Genomic DNA, 17449 nt, shown 5'->3' on the forward strand with positions numbered 1-17449 from the left:
TTCCTACAGACTTCTGTCTTTCCATGCACATTCATGTAGAAAGGTTGTTTACTTTGCTTTAAGGGGAGCTGATGTTGAGCTTGCATAAAACAGAAACACACAGAATTCCATATTGAATATTGCTTTCTGGCCGTTTACGCATTTCCAGTCATGGCCAACAGTGATGGAAAGTACATTTTCTCAATTTATGATACCTAACTGAGTATTTTAATGATCTGCTACTTCACTGTACTCATTTATTTGGCAGCTGGAGTTATTGTATTTATCAGAATACGATTTAACATGCAAAACCTGAGATCAGTTCATAATATTTCAAGCATGATTATATAGATTAAACTATTCAACAGTATTTAAACTTAGCTCCTTTGCAAAGTGCTACAACATTATGATTCTTTTTAGATTATGATCAAATAATACCATAGACACAGGCTGTTCTACTGCATAATGAGTACTTTTACTTTTGATACTAATATATTTTGCAGTTAATACTTCTGTAATAAGTAAGGGGTTAAATGCAGGACTTTTAAGGAACACTTTTATATTGTAGTACGGCTACTTTTACCTAAGTAAATTATCTGGTTATTCCACCATTGATGGTCAGGTTTTTAATTAGTATTATTCTCTAAACTGTATGACATTTAATAACACAGGAACGCATACAGTATAATAATCTAATGTGCAACATAAAGCTCTAAAAAGGCTGCTTTGAATCTTATTTTTCAGATACAATTTTTTTGTATCACTTAATAAATAATGTTCATTTTTAAAGTGATTTAAAAGTGAAATTTCTGTTATTTCAATAGTTTCTGTTTTGGTATGCAGTTTGTGATTATATTGGGGGTGTTGCAGTGCTGAAAGAAGTATTCAGATCCTTTACTCAAGTAAACGTAGCAATGTCACTATATTGAAATGAAGCCCCATTTTTCTACACCGTAAAGCCATTACAAGTAAAAGTCCCACATGTAAAATCTTTCTTTAGTAAAAGTACAGAAGTATTATCATCAATGTACACTTAGTTAAGGATCAAAAGTACTCTTTATACATAACAGAATGGCTGTAAACACAATTTGAATGTTGCATAAGGTCAAAGTGGAGATACTGTACATTACATCCTGTTGGGTAGTTTAAACCAAAATCAGGAATCATGTTATCAACAGTGGTTTCTTTTCACCACTGTTGATAATGTAGTTGTGTATTAGGAAACATACTTTCAAAGCAATATAGAAAGCTAAAAACCACAAAGGCTGATCATTAAAGCTTGTATACTGCTGATAGGAGGTGTGAGGCTCAAAAGATAAACGTCCTTTGAAAGTTATATTAGAACATAAAAGGACAAAGCCACTTCTAGTTTGACTATTTCCAGGTTTTGCATGTTTTACAGCCACCTCCAGCCTGTCTAACGCAGCTGCAAGTCTTTCTGCATCCTGAGGCTGCTCCTTTCCATGTGGACATCCAGCGTTGCAAACATCTGAAGACGCCATGTAAACAAATGAAACGACAGGGCCCACGTCTATGGAAATGTAACAACTTGGTATTTTTAGAGTGCGGTAAACAGATCAGACTCACAGAGAGCTACCTCTCACACAAACAGAGGGCAGGCTTGGGCGGCTGCACTGCTTCTCTTTTTGTCTACATGGCTTTTGGTCATGACTCAAATGCAGCATCCCTCATGGCTGACATATGCAGATAGAGATTTGGTGGCAGCTCTTCATTAGGCCACTGACATAATCACAGTTTCTTAAAGTGCTCTGTGGAGTCACTATTTGTGTGCTGAATGCAACGTCTGAGAAAATGTTTTCGCTGGGATGTTTAATATCTGTTACGTATATGTGTTTATTTGTCGTGTTAAAGTGCACTATGGGTTTCAAAACTTTTCTCTGGAGCACAGTACTTTATAAATATATTTTGTCACGTTGCTTGAAAGTAATTGTCTAGGAAGTAAGAACAAAATTCAGCCAGTTTTAAAAATTCTAAGGTATTACACATGCAAACCACATGTGAAATCCATGTTTTCACAAGTAATATTTCACATTTGAACTGCCAAAAAGCCACATGTGCAAAACAAATTCACATATGGACAAATTCTTCTATGATGCCGAGAATAAAGAAAGATGTGGCAGCAAATTATACAAGGGGTCATCATACTTTATATCTACTTGTAAGCAAGCTTCAAATCCAGAATCAGTGTCAGAAAACCCACGGTGAGGGACTAACTGACTCTATCCTGTTAGTCTTACTGAAGTGGCCTCCTTCTAGTGTTTTGAACACTTTGGTGTCCAACAAACGTCAAGTGGGATTGGTAACGGCAACAGCAGTCACAGTTCAAAAAGAAAAAGAAAAAAAATGTCTTTGACTAGACAACAAAGTCCTTTCTAATTTCCTCAAAGCAACCCTCCATGATGAAAAGTCACACAAAGTGGCCCTGCAGCGAGTGGATTTTCCATGACAAGATTTTTGAGGAGTGCTGAATTTTCAATATGGTGGAGTATAGTGTCATCTAGTGGCTGAGACCATCCACAGAGATCATTTCTGCAGTAGGGCGATATCATGAGGGATACACAGAGCAGCGACAACCCTAACCCTATTAACCCTAACCCATTAACTGTAGTACTCTGAGAAAGCAAAAATAAATTACTAAAAGCTACTCCTACAGTAAAAATGTGACTTTTGTCTCACTTCTGCTGGATGCTGCTCAATTTAACGCCTGATTTAACATATATGTCAGAATCAGAATCAGAATCAAAATCAGCTTTATTGGCCAGGTTTGCGTAGACAAACAAGGAATTTGACTCCGATAATCTTTGCTCTCAAAGTACAACACTTAACATATTAAGAATAAAAACAGAGTTGACGGTAAGAATATGAAAAAAAATAGTGTACAGTATAACAATACAATAGAATTTACAATTTTACAAAAAATATACAAAAGAGAGGGAAGGAATAGCGCAATATCGGTCAATAGACTGAGATTTTAGGATTTAATTAATGAGTACAGTGCAAGGCAGATCAGTGCAATGGTAATATAGTAATAACAATATTGTAATTGTAGGATTGAAATAGACATGAGGTAGATGAGCAGAACAGTGGTGGTTGACTTTGTTCAGTGTGAGGGTGGGGGCTATTTCTGAGTGTTCAACAGAGTGACTGCTTGGGGGAAGAAACTGTCTCCGTGTCGGCTGGTTTTGGCAAACAGTGCCCTGTATCGCCTACCAGAGGGAAGGAGGTTGAACGGTTTGTGACCAGGATGTGAGGGGTCTGCAGAGATTTTTGCTGCCCTTATCCTGACCCTGGACCGGTACAGGTCCTGGATGGAGGGAAGGTCAGTTCCAACGATCCTCTCTGCAGCCCTAATTGTCCGTTGCTGTCTGGCCCTATCCCGTTTGGTGGCTGACCCAAACCAGACAGTGATGGAGGTGCAGATGACAGACTGAATGATGGCTGAGTAGAAAGTGGTCGGCATCTCCTTAGGCAGATTAAACTTCCTTAGCTGTTGCAGGAAGTATAACCTCTGCTGGGCCTTTTTCTGGACATGAGATCCATTGTAATGCTACTCAACAACAGACTTTAAGGTGAGCGTAAACTGAGAGTTGAGCTGGTGATTTACACTATTTCTGTGAACCCACTAGGGGGCCTAAGCCTGAAAACTAGCAGAGGGCCTCCTTTGCACCTTGTTTGTGGTAATTTGGTTAAAAACTAATTTATTTAGGAATATGACACACTTAGAATAGAATATTCCCTAATAAATTTGCAATGAATCAAATTTCTCCTAAACAACTGACAACTGACAAACCCATATATGTGCCCAAAGACCAAATGCCACAACATTTGTTCTGATTGGTCTAAGGTCTTGGAATCTGGTTCGGACATACTTAAGGAAAGTATCTAACTGTACAATTTTGAAATTTTTAGATCACATGAAAAATCACACTTTTATCAATAATCTTGAATGAAAAATTAGGAAAATGCTAACATTGTGTTTATTAAAAGTCTTTAATATAAAATATATTTTAACACTGCATTATGCAACTTGTTATGAGTTCATAGATACCAAATACTAGATTGTGATCCTTGTATTTTCTGAGATACAGACATTTACTTATCTAACTCTAGTCTGCCACATGGGATTACAGTTTTTATTTTTTTATTTTTTAAATATAAAAATAAAAAAAAATATAATAAATAATATAATAAAAATATATAGAAAAACAATAGTCCCATGTGGCTAAAGAATAAATATAGTATGATAAGATTAACACAATTTTCAGCCAAACGGTTTGATCGATTTGGATTTCAGTAGCGGGCACAAAGGGGTTAATATGGGTCATTCTGGTCCCTGAGGATCTGGGGCAGCAAGATAGATGGTGGCTGCCACTCTTGTGAACACGCATCTCCCTGCTGGCTGAGTTAATGGTGTTTGAAAATCTTTCAACTTGCTGGCATAGTTCGCTGTGTAACTGTGGCAACCACAAGAAACCACTATGCGGGAGCTAATTTCACTGGTATCTGAGTTCCCTGAATTACACACCTCTACGCCAGGTTTGAGCACACATACTGTATGTCTTGGAGCAAAATCTGCATTGAAGTTCAATTATCCAGTCTAAGCTAATTAATGAATGTACGTTTTTGTTTGAAATATATTTTGATGGCATTCCTAGCCTCCAGAATGTCAGAAGATCCTAAAACACTGAATCAATCTCAAGGGACCAGGAAGACATGCACGGTCAAGGAAATCCAGATATGAGGTAAGGTACAATGCCATGGACCAACTTGTTGGATGGACAGAGAGAGGAGCAGACAAACCAACCAACTATTATCTTCCCTTTTATTTTGTTATGACTGAGGCTGACTACTTTCCCAACCCTCAGTCCTTTAACTAAACTAGGCTAAACAAGTCCCAGACCTCTCTCTGCAGCCTACTGCACCCACACACATGAAAGTGATGTCTCATTATAATTCTGGATTAGATGGCAAACAAAATTCAAAATGTCAGTGTTTCTTTAATATGGACCACAAGCTGGGCAAAAGGCAAAAACCCACCCCGGTTGAGTCCACACAGACTGGATTACAAATGTTTCCCAGCCTGCTGTATCACTGAAGAAAAAGGTATCTTGATACTGTGAAAAAAACGTACTATTCAATTGGCTAAGCATTTAAACAGATTTAAGTTAAAAATAAGAATAAACTGAACTGATTCTATCTCCCCGTCCCAAATAGGGGTACAGTAGGAGTCCATGTCTGTCCCCAAAGTTACAATTTACACTAGTGTACCCCCTAGGACTAATTATTGGACCTCGAGGTTTCCAAGCAAATGATAAGGGTACAACAACTGTACCTTACAGGGTACCACCCCAGGGACAAGGTGTTGGACCCCTAAATGTGAACATTTAGCATATTATTTTGTAACAAGAATTAGTTTAAAGCCCTGTGAGGCTGTAAAGTTCATTACACATGAACACTAAATGAAAAGACAACTTTGGTATTCTTACTCTGTGCTTTGAATGCTGATGTCAACATGCTAATGCTACAGCTAGCATGGGGGCAACCATGAATGGAAATGGAAATGCATCCGAGTTGTGGTAAATATTTCCCTTTAACTGTACAACCGACAGACCATCCAACTGACATTGCCAGACCTAGAACCACCCAGCTAGTTACAGGCCAAGAATTCTCAGATGTAGACATCAGTCAAGCATAACCTGACCGTTTAACAGAACACAGTTGGGTTGATGGGCTGGAAATGGTTCTTGAGGTGAGGTGTGTGTGTGTGTGTGTGTGTGTGTGTGTGTGTGTGTGTGTGTGTGTGTGTGTGTGTGTGTGTGTGTGTTTTTCCTCTCTTCCTCCATCAGGGGCGGGGCCAGGGGTTTAAAGATTCTTTCCAAGCAGGAAATCAGGCTTTCTGGTCTTTTCTCCAACATCTGGCTCAGCTCAGCTCTCCAGATCACAACCTCACATCCCCATTTACACCTTCTCCTTCAGAGCCAATACAAAGTATTGTCCTCCTACTGCTCAGCCTGCATCGTGGCAGCCATGATCCGGATTTTCTCTTAGCTGAGCTAGCTGGGAGGCCTGACTCTTCTCCACAGCCTTCAGAGCCACTTGGTTGACTTTTTAAAAGTTACTTCCAGCTGCTGTACTTTAAGGAGAACCTCCTTTTCCACAGATCATTGTTGTAGGTTCAACATGGTTTCCTGACTCTCTGTAGTCTGAGCTTCTGGTGGAGTTGCTTTATCAACAACTCTATCTAATGCTGAAGCATCTTCTTTTACAGTTCAAAGGCATTACAGTAAGCTTGAAATCCTGTCTTCTCACTGCAGCTGTGGCTTTGTCCAAGAAGCATGTTATCTGGAAAATATGCTTATAAAAACTGGAAGCTCTGCAGATCTGGAAACTGCCGTAAGAAAAGACCTTTCCAGGTTTGAATCTACAAAGTTATTGAAAGCACTCAGCTAACCTTCGTCATGGAAGAGAAAATAAAAGGAAGACCAGCCCTGAAGAAGAGGGTGATGTTGTTTGCAGGTATTACACTAGAGGGCAGAGTTTAGCAGCAGTTTGGGTCTGCTGCTTAGTTTAGCAGCTTGTACTAATTTGACTAATAAACTAAAATACATATCTAGTCGCGAAATGACTAAAGCCACACACTAACAAAACTTATATCGGAAAAATAAAGTTTGCTTGCCGATTGTGAATGCCATTAGCATTTTAGAGACATTGTCCATTATCTCATATCCGAAGGATTCTTATGATGATGCATCTTCTGTCTTTCCACTTTGAGAAATATTGAAAACTTGAGTTCTATGTTATAAAATCCTGCAAGATTTGTCGACAATTGTTTACGCCTAATCTTTTTAGTTTGCCAATTTTACAGTCAGGTCACACAGTTCACTGTGCAATGCTGTACAGATAGATTCAATAGTTGAATGACTGAACAATGAACTTAATCCCACAATACTATTCCGGCTTTTTGTCCATTGATGTATGGACACATATAGTCTAAAGTTCCAAAGAGACAGAGTCAAATAGATCTTAATGTTTATTCTGCGCAGTTTCTATGCTAATTTTGATTTAATTTGAAATGGCGTACAAATAAAGATGGATAAGACATCAAAAAGTTTTTTTGTGTCGTGTGAGAAAATGATGCCGCTCATCAGGGCAGCTAAATCAGAAACAGCTCAATCTTAAGAAAACTTTTCTTCAGTCATTTCCCATGGCTTTATTTGGATTTTCAGAGAAGCTCGACACATTCGTCTGTCTGCTCTTAAAGGTCGAGTTTTGGGGTAAGAAAAAGGGGAAACTGCCACACTGAGGCGCTTTGTGGCCTTGAGAACAGCTTTACCCCCTTCAAACCAGTCACAGCCGGAGCACCAAACACAAGATTAATGTTTTGCACATGGATGATTGGCAGCTATTTATTTGAAAACCAATTCCAATGTGCTCTTTGGGCGCATGGGTTTGAGGTCCTGGGATATTTTGGAAACTGTCTGTGTTTAATTAGGCACCTAATATAAACACTGTCTATGACACACTGAAGTGCCTACAAAACAATTTCAGAAAAGACTACAAACTGATGTGAGGTCACCAGTAAAAATATAGAATTAAAATACTCTATACTTTTTTATGGACATTCCTTATAGAATTGTGAGCTTAATAATACTAAATGTTGCTCATAATTCAGGGTTTCCTTCTTTTACTCCTTGTTGTTGGGGTTCGAATCCAACATGCGGCCCTTTTCTGCGTCTCATCCCCTCTCTCTCTCCCCACTTTCCTGTCTATCCACTGTCACTATCTAATAAAGGAAAAAGCCCCAAAAAATAACCTTTAAAAAAAGTCCTTGTTGTTGCTGCCATTGGTGCATGTGCATCAATGTGGCAGCAGAGGGCGCTCTGTTACTACTTAATGCCAGTTTGAGTGTAATAAAATGACTTACAAGCTGGAGAGACTGGTGGCAACACAGGCATTCAGTGATGATAATGATGATGATGATGATGATAATGATGATGATGATGATGATGACGAAGATGATGGTGGTGTTGATACCTGGAAATGAAAACCAGAAATAAAGCTGATGTTCCACTGCATACAATAGCTGTTTATTTACTTTATATATAAAACTGAATATTTTAAGTCATTAATCCTGTCACAGCCACTTTAGGGAGTGCTGCACATTCATTTCAAATAAAATTCAACATTTAGTCTTTTTTCTTAACCCTTGTGGGTCAAATTTGACCCATTTTCAAAATTTCTATATCAGAAATATGGGTTTCTTTTTTTAACTACTACCAATTTGAATTACCCAAAAACAAGTACAAGTACAATAAATGATTGGATCTCTACTTTCATCGAATGTTGGGTGTTTCATTCAATTTCATGGCATTTGAAAATAAAAAAGAATTGACAGTATCCTGACTGAACGTTGCCATACACCAGTCTGTGATTATCCATCCGTTCTGCTTTTTTAACTCAAGAATTAGGTATAATTTCCTATAAATTAGGTTAATTGACCATGAGTTTCAAAAATGTGTGTAAAACTAGTGATAATAAGTAGGTGTTAGTGGTGTTACTACATGGTAGTGAAAAAAAAGCGCTGAAAACATTGAAGAAGCGTCAAAAGGGTGAAAAAAAGAGACAGAAACGTCATCAATAAATGCATCAAAAAAAAAAGAAGAAAAAAAAGCCTGCGTTTCTTTGGGAACATTCAGTGGTTGATAAATCTTTATTGCACAGATCCTGCATTTGCTCTCTTTGTCTCACCTGATTGATTGGCAGTCGTCATCCGTCTACAGGTGATGACACTCCCTCGATATGTTGCACCTGAGTCCCCAAAACGTCTGTGAAATATGATCCTATCAATAAACTGTGGAAATTGTCTTTGTCAAAATATACTGAACATGAACGCAGACGTCTTTGACTGTGTGAAGCTCCAACCTTACACTCAGACCACTTGAAACCAGTGGGGGAAGGTAACTAAGTCCATTTAAGCTACTGTACTTAAGTACGATTTTAAGGTACTTGTTATTTACTTGAGTATTTCCATGTTATGCTACTGTATACTTCTACTCCTCTACAACTCACACATACAACTGATCCCTCTAGTTATTTAAATAGTTCAAATCAGCTCCACGTTTACCAGCTGCAACATCAAAATGATGAACACATTAATGCATCAATAATTATAACCTAATGTGGCCGGTATGCTCAGTTGGCAGAGCGGGCGCACATATGTAGAGGTTTATTCCTCGACGCAGAAGGTCAAGGGTTCGAATCCGACCTGTGACGGTTTTCCTGCATGTCTTCCCCCTCTCTCTCCCCTTTCAGCTGTCCTATCCATTAAAGGCAGAAATGCCCCAAAAAATAATACTATAATATATATTATTCTGAAATGTGCCATTCTGCATAATTATTATTTGTTCTTTTTGTACTTGTAGGCTTTATTTTGATGCTAATACTATTGTAGCCTACTTTTACTTAATAAAAGAAAAAGAAAGTTGAATGCAGGACTTTAGCTGTAACAGATTATTTGTATTTCTTCATTTCTTTTTGTAAAAGATCTGAGTACCTCTTCCACCACTGGTAAAAACTCACCGACTATAGGGGAGACCGGGGATAGTTGTAACATTTTCGACATTTCTGTCTGTATCTCAGAGCTCTTTTGAGCCAGCGCATTCAAAATATGTTACAAACTAGTTACATTTGCCTGCTATTAGATGCTGTAGCTGTTATCTTTGTAACCGAAACAGAAAAATGCATGGTTTACTCTCAAACACGGAGGAGTGAAATGTTACAATTCACCCCATAGTCCGGGTTAGTTGTGCCATATCCTGGGGTGAAATGTAACATCATGAAATTAGGAATATAACAAAAACTTGATATTGAAACTTTCATTCAACATTTAAATGACTTTTTTCATATATTATTTGTGTTTGTATGGGTTGAGAGGCACGCCTCGGTCTGTCTTTCTTTTCCAAGACTGAAATTTAAAGAAAATAACGTAAATACAACCGAAATTTTGCTTGGGGTAGGTTGTAACATTTTCTAACCCAGACTCTTGCTACAACTAACCCAGACTAGTGTCGCCATGAACTAGCTTAATTTACAGCTAACAGCTAAAAACATTAGCACTAACAACCTGCATGAAATATATCCATAAAGACACACAATAAACATGATTTAAGTTTGTTGAGTTTAACTACAAAGCCGGCAATGCTATCACAAAAATAAATGAGGTAAAAAAAAATAATACTTTCTTACCTAAAAATTTTTTTTTTCTTTCTAAAATGTGCAGTGTCACAGGGGACTGCTTCTTCACATGTGTATGGCCTAAACAGAGCATGTATGAAGTGAATCAGGTGAGTCCAAACTTGATCCTGATTGGAGAAAACGGATGCGTTACAACTATCCCCGGTCTCTCCTTATATATATGTCAAGGGGTCTCCCCTACTGACAACATGCATCCATAACATGCACTTTTGCGTGCTGACCACTGGGGGGCAGTAGTGTGTCGTATATTAGGAGAATAATTTCTTTATTACAAAATAAAGCTTTCAAGCTTTCTCTTAGCAGGATATTTTGTTTCAAACTTTTCTAGTAAACATCTAATTAAATTATCTTAACCATTCATTTATATTTAAAAAGAAAAAAAAAACATAATCACTGTAATACTCCTTTAATATTTACATATAAGGAGGCTTAGAACCGGTGTGCTTTTTGTATTTGGTCCAAGATATAATCTCAGGATGTGGTTGGTTTTCATTGGAATCTCAGTAGTGACAGATAGCAAGATAGTGCTGCACATATGAACGGGTTTATCCTGTTCTCTCTCAGAACTCCTGCAACAAATGCCATGACTAATTCAGATTTTTTTTTTATTTTTAGCGTTACAAATATTTTATCAACCAGTAGTCTAGATCTCATGCATCCACCTGTGGGTTGCTGGTTAAGTTCCCTGCAGGCTTGGGTTTCCCTCCACACACACCGAAAGACGCTGTGGAGAAACAGGCGAACCTCGGTGTGTCAGCCGGGCTCACTGGGCAGCCGTGGCCGGTACAAAGGACTCACCGGCCGGACCCCACAGGTGACACAGTCCGCTCTGCATTTGCTTCCTCGGGAGAGTCCTGACAACACATGCAAATCACAGAACAAAGAGCAGAGAGAAAATACACAAGTGAGAAATGAACTCTTGTCAAAGATTATCAGTTTGCTAGTTTTTATTTATTTATTTTTTTTGTTACTTAAATGAAAACTGCAAAATCTGAAAGAGTTGTTCTCTTGATCATTCAGGTCAAATTACAAAATAGGGATATGATAAATAAGCTGACGTGTACCTCTTCTATTGCATTAGGCCTATATGCTATTTTTAATGATTTCCATGGTCTCTTAGGTGTGTCTTAATACCAATAAACTACATGTGTTTTCCCAAAAAAGGATGTTCAGTTAAAAAGGCAAACTTTGAACTCAACTAGTTTCTACAAATGCAGCCAAGCTTTATGTTAACCTGACTTATTAGTCAATAGAGATATTTAGGAAATATTTTCGTTTTGGAAACATTTGTGAAATTTAAAGAACATTGAGGTGAATTTGCTAAACTTACATTTAGTTAAATCCATGAATGAGATAAAAGAGTTTTATAAAGTCTTGTGTTGGAGCTGAAACGCTCAGGAAATTCTAGGCTACATTATTTGCAGTTTGCGACCTTTAATAAACTACAGTTTAGTAAGAACAATAACAAAATCAAACGGAGAAACTCCGGCTTTGGTTACATTAACGTTGCAAATGCCACATGCAGGGCTGCTTCATACGTTTGGAATAATTCTATACTAAAACACACTAAGACATTTTACTTTTGTGATACATTTTTAGACACAACAACTTATATTTAAAAACATGTGAGGACAGATTTTTTTTTCAACAAATGTTATTCATTTAACAAAAACTGAATTAAATACAGAACTGTGAGTGGCAAAGCGGTAAACGCCCTTTTAGTAACAAATCGCCAATAAAAGAAATAAAGAAAAAAAAAAGATTTTAGGACAAACATTAAATAGGCCTAGTATTTGTTATTGTATCCTGCTATTTGTATGCTATTTTCTCAGTTTGATAATTAACTGTTAACTGTTCATTAATGTATATTATCTGTCAGTTTAAAAAAAAAAAAAAAAAAAAAAAAAGACATCCTTCATCGTCTTCATCTTTGTAATGTTTTTAAACGATTATTTGCATCAGACTGGAAACACACGTATGTTGTTCTTAGGCTTTGCAATCAACACAACTAAACATAACTTTCCAGAAGCCACGGGGGTGGGGTCTGATGGCTCCGTTGACACCCGTTCAGTGTGAATGACATTTGGAGGTCTTCATCTTAAAATCCCACCTCAGTCCCAGCAGCCGCTCGCACCCAGGGGACCTTTTCTCACCCATCTCGACCAAATGAGGTTAATTTAACCTTTAATTAGTTTCCACACACCGCCCACCGGCGCGGTCGGGGAGCAGGAGGGAGGCATCCCGACTCTTTCATGTCCGTCTGTTTATTCAGAGGCTCAACCGCAGCTGACGAGAGTTCCTCACAGACTGCAGCCTCATTAGCTCCTTTTGCATTCCTAATCGCTAATACCTTCGTTCTAATTAGATATGTAGGCATCCAAACATATTGTAATAACATACATGTGAACTGTTCATTTTGGAAAAGGCCTATCATTCCAGGGCCTATAAGGCCTCTTATGACAGAATATAGCCTACTTGTGAATGGTATTTTTGGTACATTTTGGTAGCTCTGTTTTGGATCATTTCTACTTTTCCGCAGAGTTGGTGAACTAAATTAAATTGAATTAAATGAATTGAATTAAATTTCGGAGCTGAAGAGGAGGGTACACACATTTGGTTAGAAGTTTTAAGGCTCGTAACCCTACAATGAACTCATTTTCTCGTTTCCAAAATAGATTGAGAAGTTATTTTCTGGCTCCCAATATGATGCATTAATACAAATAATAAATGTCTCGCAATTTGAGTCATTAAGGGAATTTGTCAACATTCAAGGCACACCCTTAACAGCATTTTAATAACTCCATGTCTGAGCTGAGGAGAGAGGGAAGGAGAGAGGGGGCGGCGGAGGAAGAGGAGGAGGGGTGGTGTAGTAACTTTTGTCACCATGCAGCTTTTCCACAGGTTCACTTCGTCCTCCAATTGGATGATGGAGCACACATTCGGGGAGGAGCAGTCCGAGCAGCCAAAAGGGAGGAAAAAATGTGAAGGGTAAAAAAAAAAGACTTCCTTGCTGTGTAGACTCACGCTCCTCCAGCCTTACTTTCAGTTCACTGCAGCAGTGTGCGCTCTCTCCGGTTCACCGTGGCGAGTTGTGGCTTAAAAAGGGACTTCCAGACGATACAGAAAGAAGTCATAGAATCGGAGCACACGCCGAAGTTGTAAGAGTTTCTGGGGGGACACAGTTTGGGGAGGTTTTACGCATTGCGCAGGATGCAGGCGCGCTACTCCGTCTCCAGCCCCAACTCTTTGGGAGTTGTACCGTACATCAGCAGCGACCAGAGCTACTACCGGGCCGGCGGTGGATACACCGGGATGCCTGCGCCCATGAGCATGTATTCCCATGCGGCCCACGACCAGTACCCGGCCAGCATGGCCCGGGCGTACGGACCGTACACCCCTCAGCACCAGCCGAAGGACATGGTCAAACCTCCCTACAGCTACATCGCTCTCATCACCATGGCCATCCAAAATTCACCGGAGAAAAAGATCACCCTGAACGGAATTTATCAGTTTATCATGGAGAGGTTCCCCTTCTACCGGGATAACAAGCAGGGCTGGCAGAACAGCATAAGGCACAATCTGTCTCTAAACGAGTGCTTTGTCAAAGTGCCCCGGGACGATAAGAAGCCCGGTAAGGGCAGCTACTGGACTCTTGACCCGGACTCCTACAACATGTTTGAGAACGGCAGTTTCCTACGGCGCCGGAGGAGGTTCAAAAAGAAGGACGTGCAAAAGGACAAGGATGACAGACCAGGCAAGGACCCCTCTGCCCGCACCCCGGGCAGGGAGCAGGACCCGTCTGTGCAGGGCTCTCAGCCGGTACGGATCCAGGATATAAAGACGGAGAACGGGACCTCAACGCCGCCGCAGGCCGCGTCCCCGGCCCTGAGCGCCGTTCCCAAAATCGAGAGCCCCGACAGCAGCAGCAGCAGCAGCATGTCAACAGGCAGCCCGCACAGTGTGCCCTCCACCCGGTCCCTCAGCATGGATGGACCCGAACACCACCAACACCACGGCCAGGCCCCGGCACAGGGCTTCAGCGTGGATAACATCATGACCACCCTGCGGGGGTCTCCGCAGGCCGAGCTCTCCCCGCCACTCATCGCCTCCTCTCGGACAGGTATAACCCCTTCACTGTCGCTCAACTATTCCCCGAACCAAACATCCGGGTACAGCTCAACGCCCTGCAACCAGAACGCCTTGTCCAACTCCAACGCGACCTATCACTGCAACATGCAAGCCATGAGCCTGTACGCGGGGGACAGATCATCCGGCGGCCACCTGGCGCCGTCCTCCACGGTGGAGGAGGCTCTGCCCGACTACTGCATCACCACGACCACCGCGTCCCCTCTCGGACACAGCAACCTGGGCCAGGCAGGCCAGGAAGGCCACCACGGGCACCAGGGCAGGCTCGCGTCCTGGTACGGGGACCTGAGCCACTTGAGCCCGGGTTACCCGGCGCAGCAGCAGAACTTCCACTCTGTGCGGGAGATGTTTGAGTCCCAACGGATCGGGCTGAACGGCTCCCCGGTCAACGGGAATAATAGCTGTCAGATGGCTTTCCCATCCGGCCAGTCCATCTACCGCACCTCAGGAGCTTTTGTTTATGACTGCAGCAAGTTCTGAAAGCTAAAAGTGTGTCTTTTAAATTAATAACTCTAATATATGTTTTATATATTTTTTTTGTACTTTTGGTCTTTTTTATTCACACTCCGAATGGACATAAGAGACTCAGAGACTGTTTTGTCGAGGCGTGTGTAACACCGAAAACACGTAAGTTTTCTTCCCTCTCACTTTGAGAATTGTTTATAAAAATGGCTCAAATACCAGCTTTTATGACCATAGACTGTAAATTATAGCCTAATATAGTAATTTATTTTTTAGGGCAAGGGAGTGGTTGGATATTGAGGACCAAACACTTAAAGTTTTTCCAGTTTTCTTATTGCTGCCTTTATTTGTCCCAGTTCTTGTATAGAAATAGAGAGGGGACTTTGTAGACTATACTGACTTATTTTATTCATTTTGTCTTATTTGTCAAAAACTATTTTGAAGGCATTACATTTTGTTTGTTTAATAAAGTGCCGTCTATTTGATCCTAATTGGAGTGATTTATTAGCAGTGGTAGGCTAACGCTACAGCAAGGGAGTAGGCATATTTTATTTTTTAAATTAAGAGACAGTTAACAAAGGCGCCTGGTTAGCTCACATGGTAGAGCAGGCACCCATATATAGAGGATTACTCCTCAACGTAGCGGCCTCCGGCTCGACCCCGACCTGCGGCCCTTTGCTGCATGTCTTTCCCCCTCTCTCTCCCCTTTCGAGTCTAAGCTGTCCTATCCAAGTAAAGGCCTATAAATGCCTTAACTTAATTACAAAATATTTAACATTATATTTGGAACTTTCTAAATGCTCTAAAATGGTGGCCACTAAGAAACAGTCTTTTAAGAAAATGTTTTTTGTCTGCGTGCATTTGAGTCTCTCAGGAGATCCACATTATTTGAATATTCTATTTTATGTAAGACAAAACCAATGCAACATTAACTAAGGTTCCTAGCGCCTGTTTGGTTCGAAGAAGGAATCTTTTATTTAAAGGTGTGAGGGGGGTCTGCTACTTAACGCTGCAGAGGCCAAACGCAACCTCTCCAGCCGAGGTTACCTACAATATCAAACTGTGAGAGATGAACCAGATTCATAGTATAAAAGCTTTAGGCTAACCTGCAGATTGTGTATTTTTTTACATGCATGTGTACAGTAAATGCACGCGTGGCAGCAGTTCAGCGGTGCGGTTTGAACTCACTGAAGGCCTTGTCAGCAAAACAAATCAGTCATTACAAACCGAACAGGCTTCCGTCTGACTGCTGTTTGTCAATCAGGAGAGGTTAGGGATGCAAAAAAAAGAAATAAAAAGCTGCAGCTGCATTTGTTTTGGATGTCTTCAGAGGTACATTGTGCTGCAGGCTGGGGACGGTCTGACGGTGTCCAGCAGGCTGGGGACGGTCTGACGGTGTCCAGCAGGCTGGGGACGGTCTGACGGTGTCCAGCAGGCTGAGGATGGTCTGACGGTGTCCAGCAGGCTGGGGACGGTCTGACGGTGTCCAGCAGGCTGGGGACGGTCTGACGGTGTCCAGCAGGCTCCACAATCACAGCAGCAGCAACAAGCTGTTTTGACTGATTGAAATATTGCTGCTGTCAGATGTTTATTTATGTTCTTGATAACATGGGGAAACCCCCCCCCCCCCCCCCCCTCCCAAAAAAATAAATAAATAACAACACACACATATGAAGATCAAAACTTTTCATGAGGCGTTTTTTTGCAAATCTGCATTGATCCACTGCATGCAGCGTGCATGCTGTTATTATCAGTATATTATTATTAAGATTGTCGTACTTTGAATTATATTTTAGATACAATAATTAGAGAAAGTTATCATTATGGATACTTAAATAGACGTGTACTTCTCAATGTTTTTTATTTATTAAATTAAAAATGATTCTGGCAACACCAATAAAATCAGCAATAATAATAATAATAATAATAATAATAATATTAATAATAATAATAATGATACAACATTGGACAGTTTGAATGTTGTCTAAGAATAACCTAAAAAGTTCAAAGTGTTGTGTTTATTTGAGCTCTTGGAGACATTTTCATTATCTGGCAGACAGTAAAACACCTCTGGACACGGAGCAGTGTGTGTGTGTGTGTGTGTGTGTGTGTGTGTGTGTGTGTGTGTGTGTGTCCTTGCAAGGCCGAGCAGACGGTGAAAGCTTAAACGTGACTGTCAGTTTCAGGCCTGTGTGGATGAGATTTTAATGAGTCAGTGAAACTAAAAAATCCAGCGCATGCAAACGCTCCCCAGGGCCACCAGTCAGATGAGTCAAGCCCATAAAGCTAACGTAAACAATGTGCCGCACCTTCCACAGGGGGTTTAATGTAAGTTTAACATTTTGCAAAATGACGCAATGTGCATGTGCACAGAAAGTTGCCTTTAGAACTAATAAAAAATAACTAGATTGTTGCTTCTAAACAAACGTCTCTGTGATTTATGTGGCACTCAGGGGTCAGGAAGGAAAATCCCGTCACGAATGAGAATCATTTTTCATTGTAAGGACAAGACAGGAGAAGGTGATGGAGGTCAATGGAGAGGATGTCAACAATGCACTTTAGGAAAGGACGGCGAGAAGGCTGCAGT

At 40.3% G+C, this 17449-nt stretch overlaps 1 protein-coding gene across 1 annotated transcript; it reads left to right on the plus strand.

Annotated features, from left to right (window-relative positions):
• The first annotated feature begins 13167 nt into the window (after positions 1-13167).
• On the plus strand, positions 13168-15353 carry LOC116038217 (forkhead box C1-A-like). The gene has a single exon (XM_031282452.2). The coding sequence runs from the start codon at positions 13465-13467 to the stop codon at positions 14878-14880; it is 1416 nt and encodes a 471-aa protein (XP_031138312.1). The 5' UTR covers positions 13168-13464; the 3' UTR covers positions 14881-15353.
• Positions 15354-17449: the final 2096 nt, after the last annotated feature.

Source organism: Sander lucioperca, chromosome 11, assembly GCF_008315115.2.
Source record: "Sander lucioperca isolate FBNREF2018 chromosome 11, SLUC_FBN_1.2, whole genome shotgun sequence".
NCBI lineage: Eukaryota > Metazoa > Chordata > Actinopteri > Perciformes > Percidae > Sander > Sander lucioperca.

Coding starts and splice junctions, on each gene's coding strand:
- LOC116038217 (XM_031282452.2), top strand. CDS start 13,465: ATGCAGGCGCGCTACTCCGTCTCCAGCCCCAACTCTTTGGGAGTTGTA.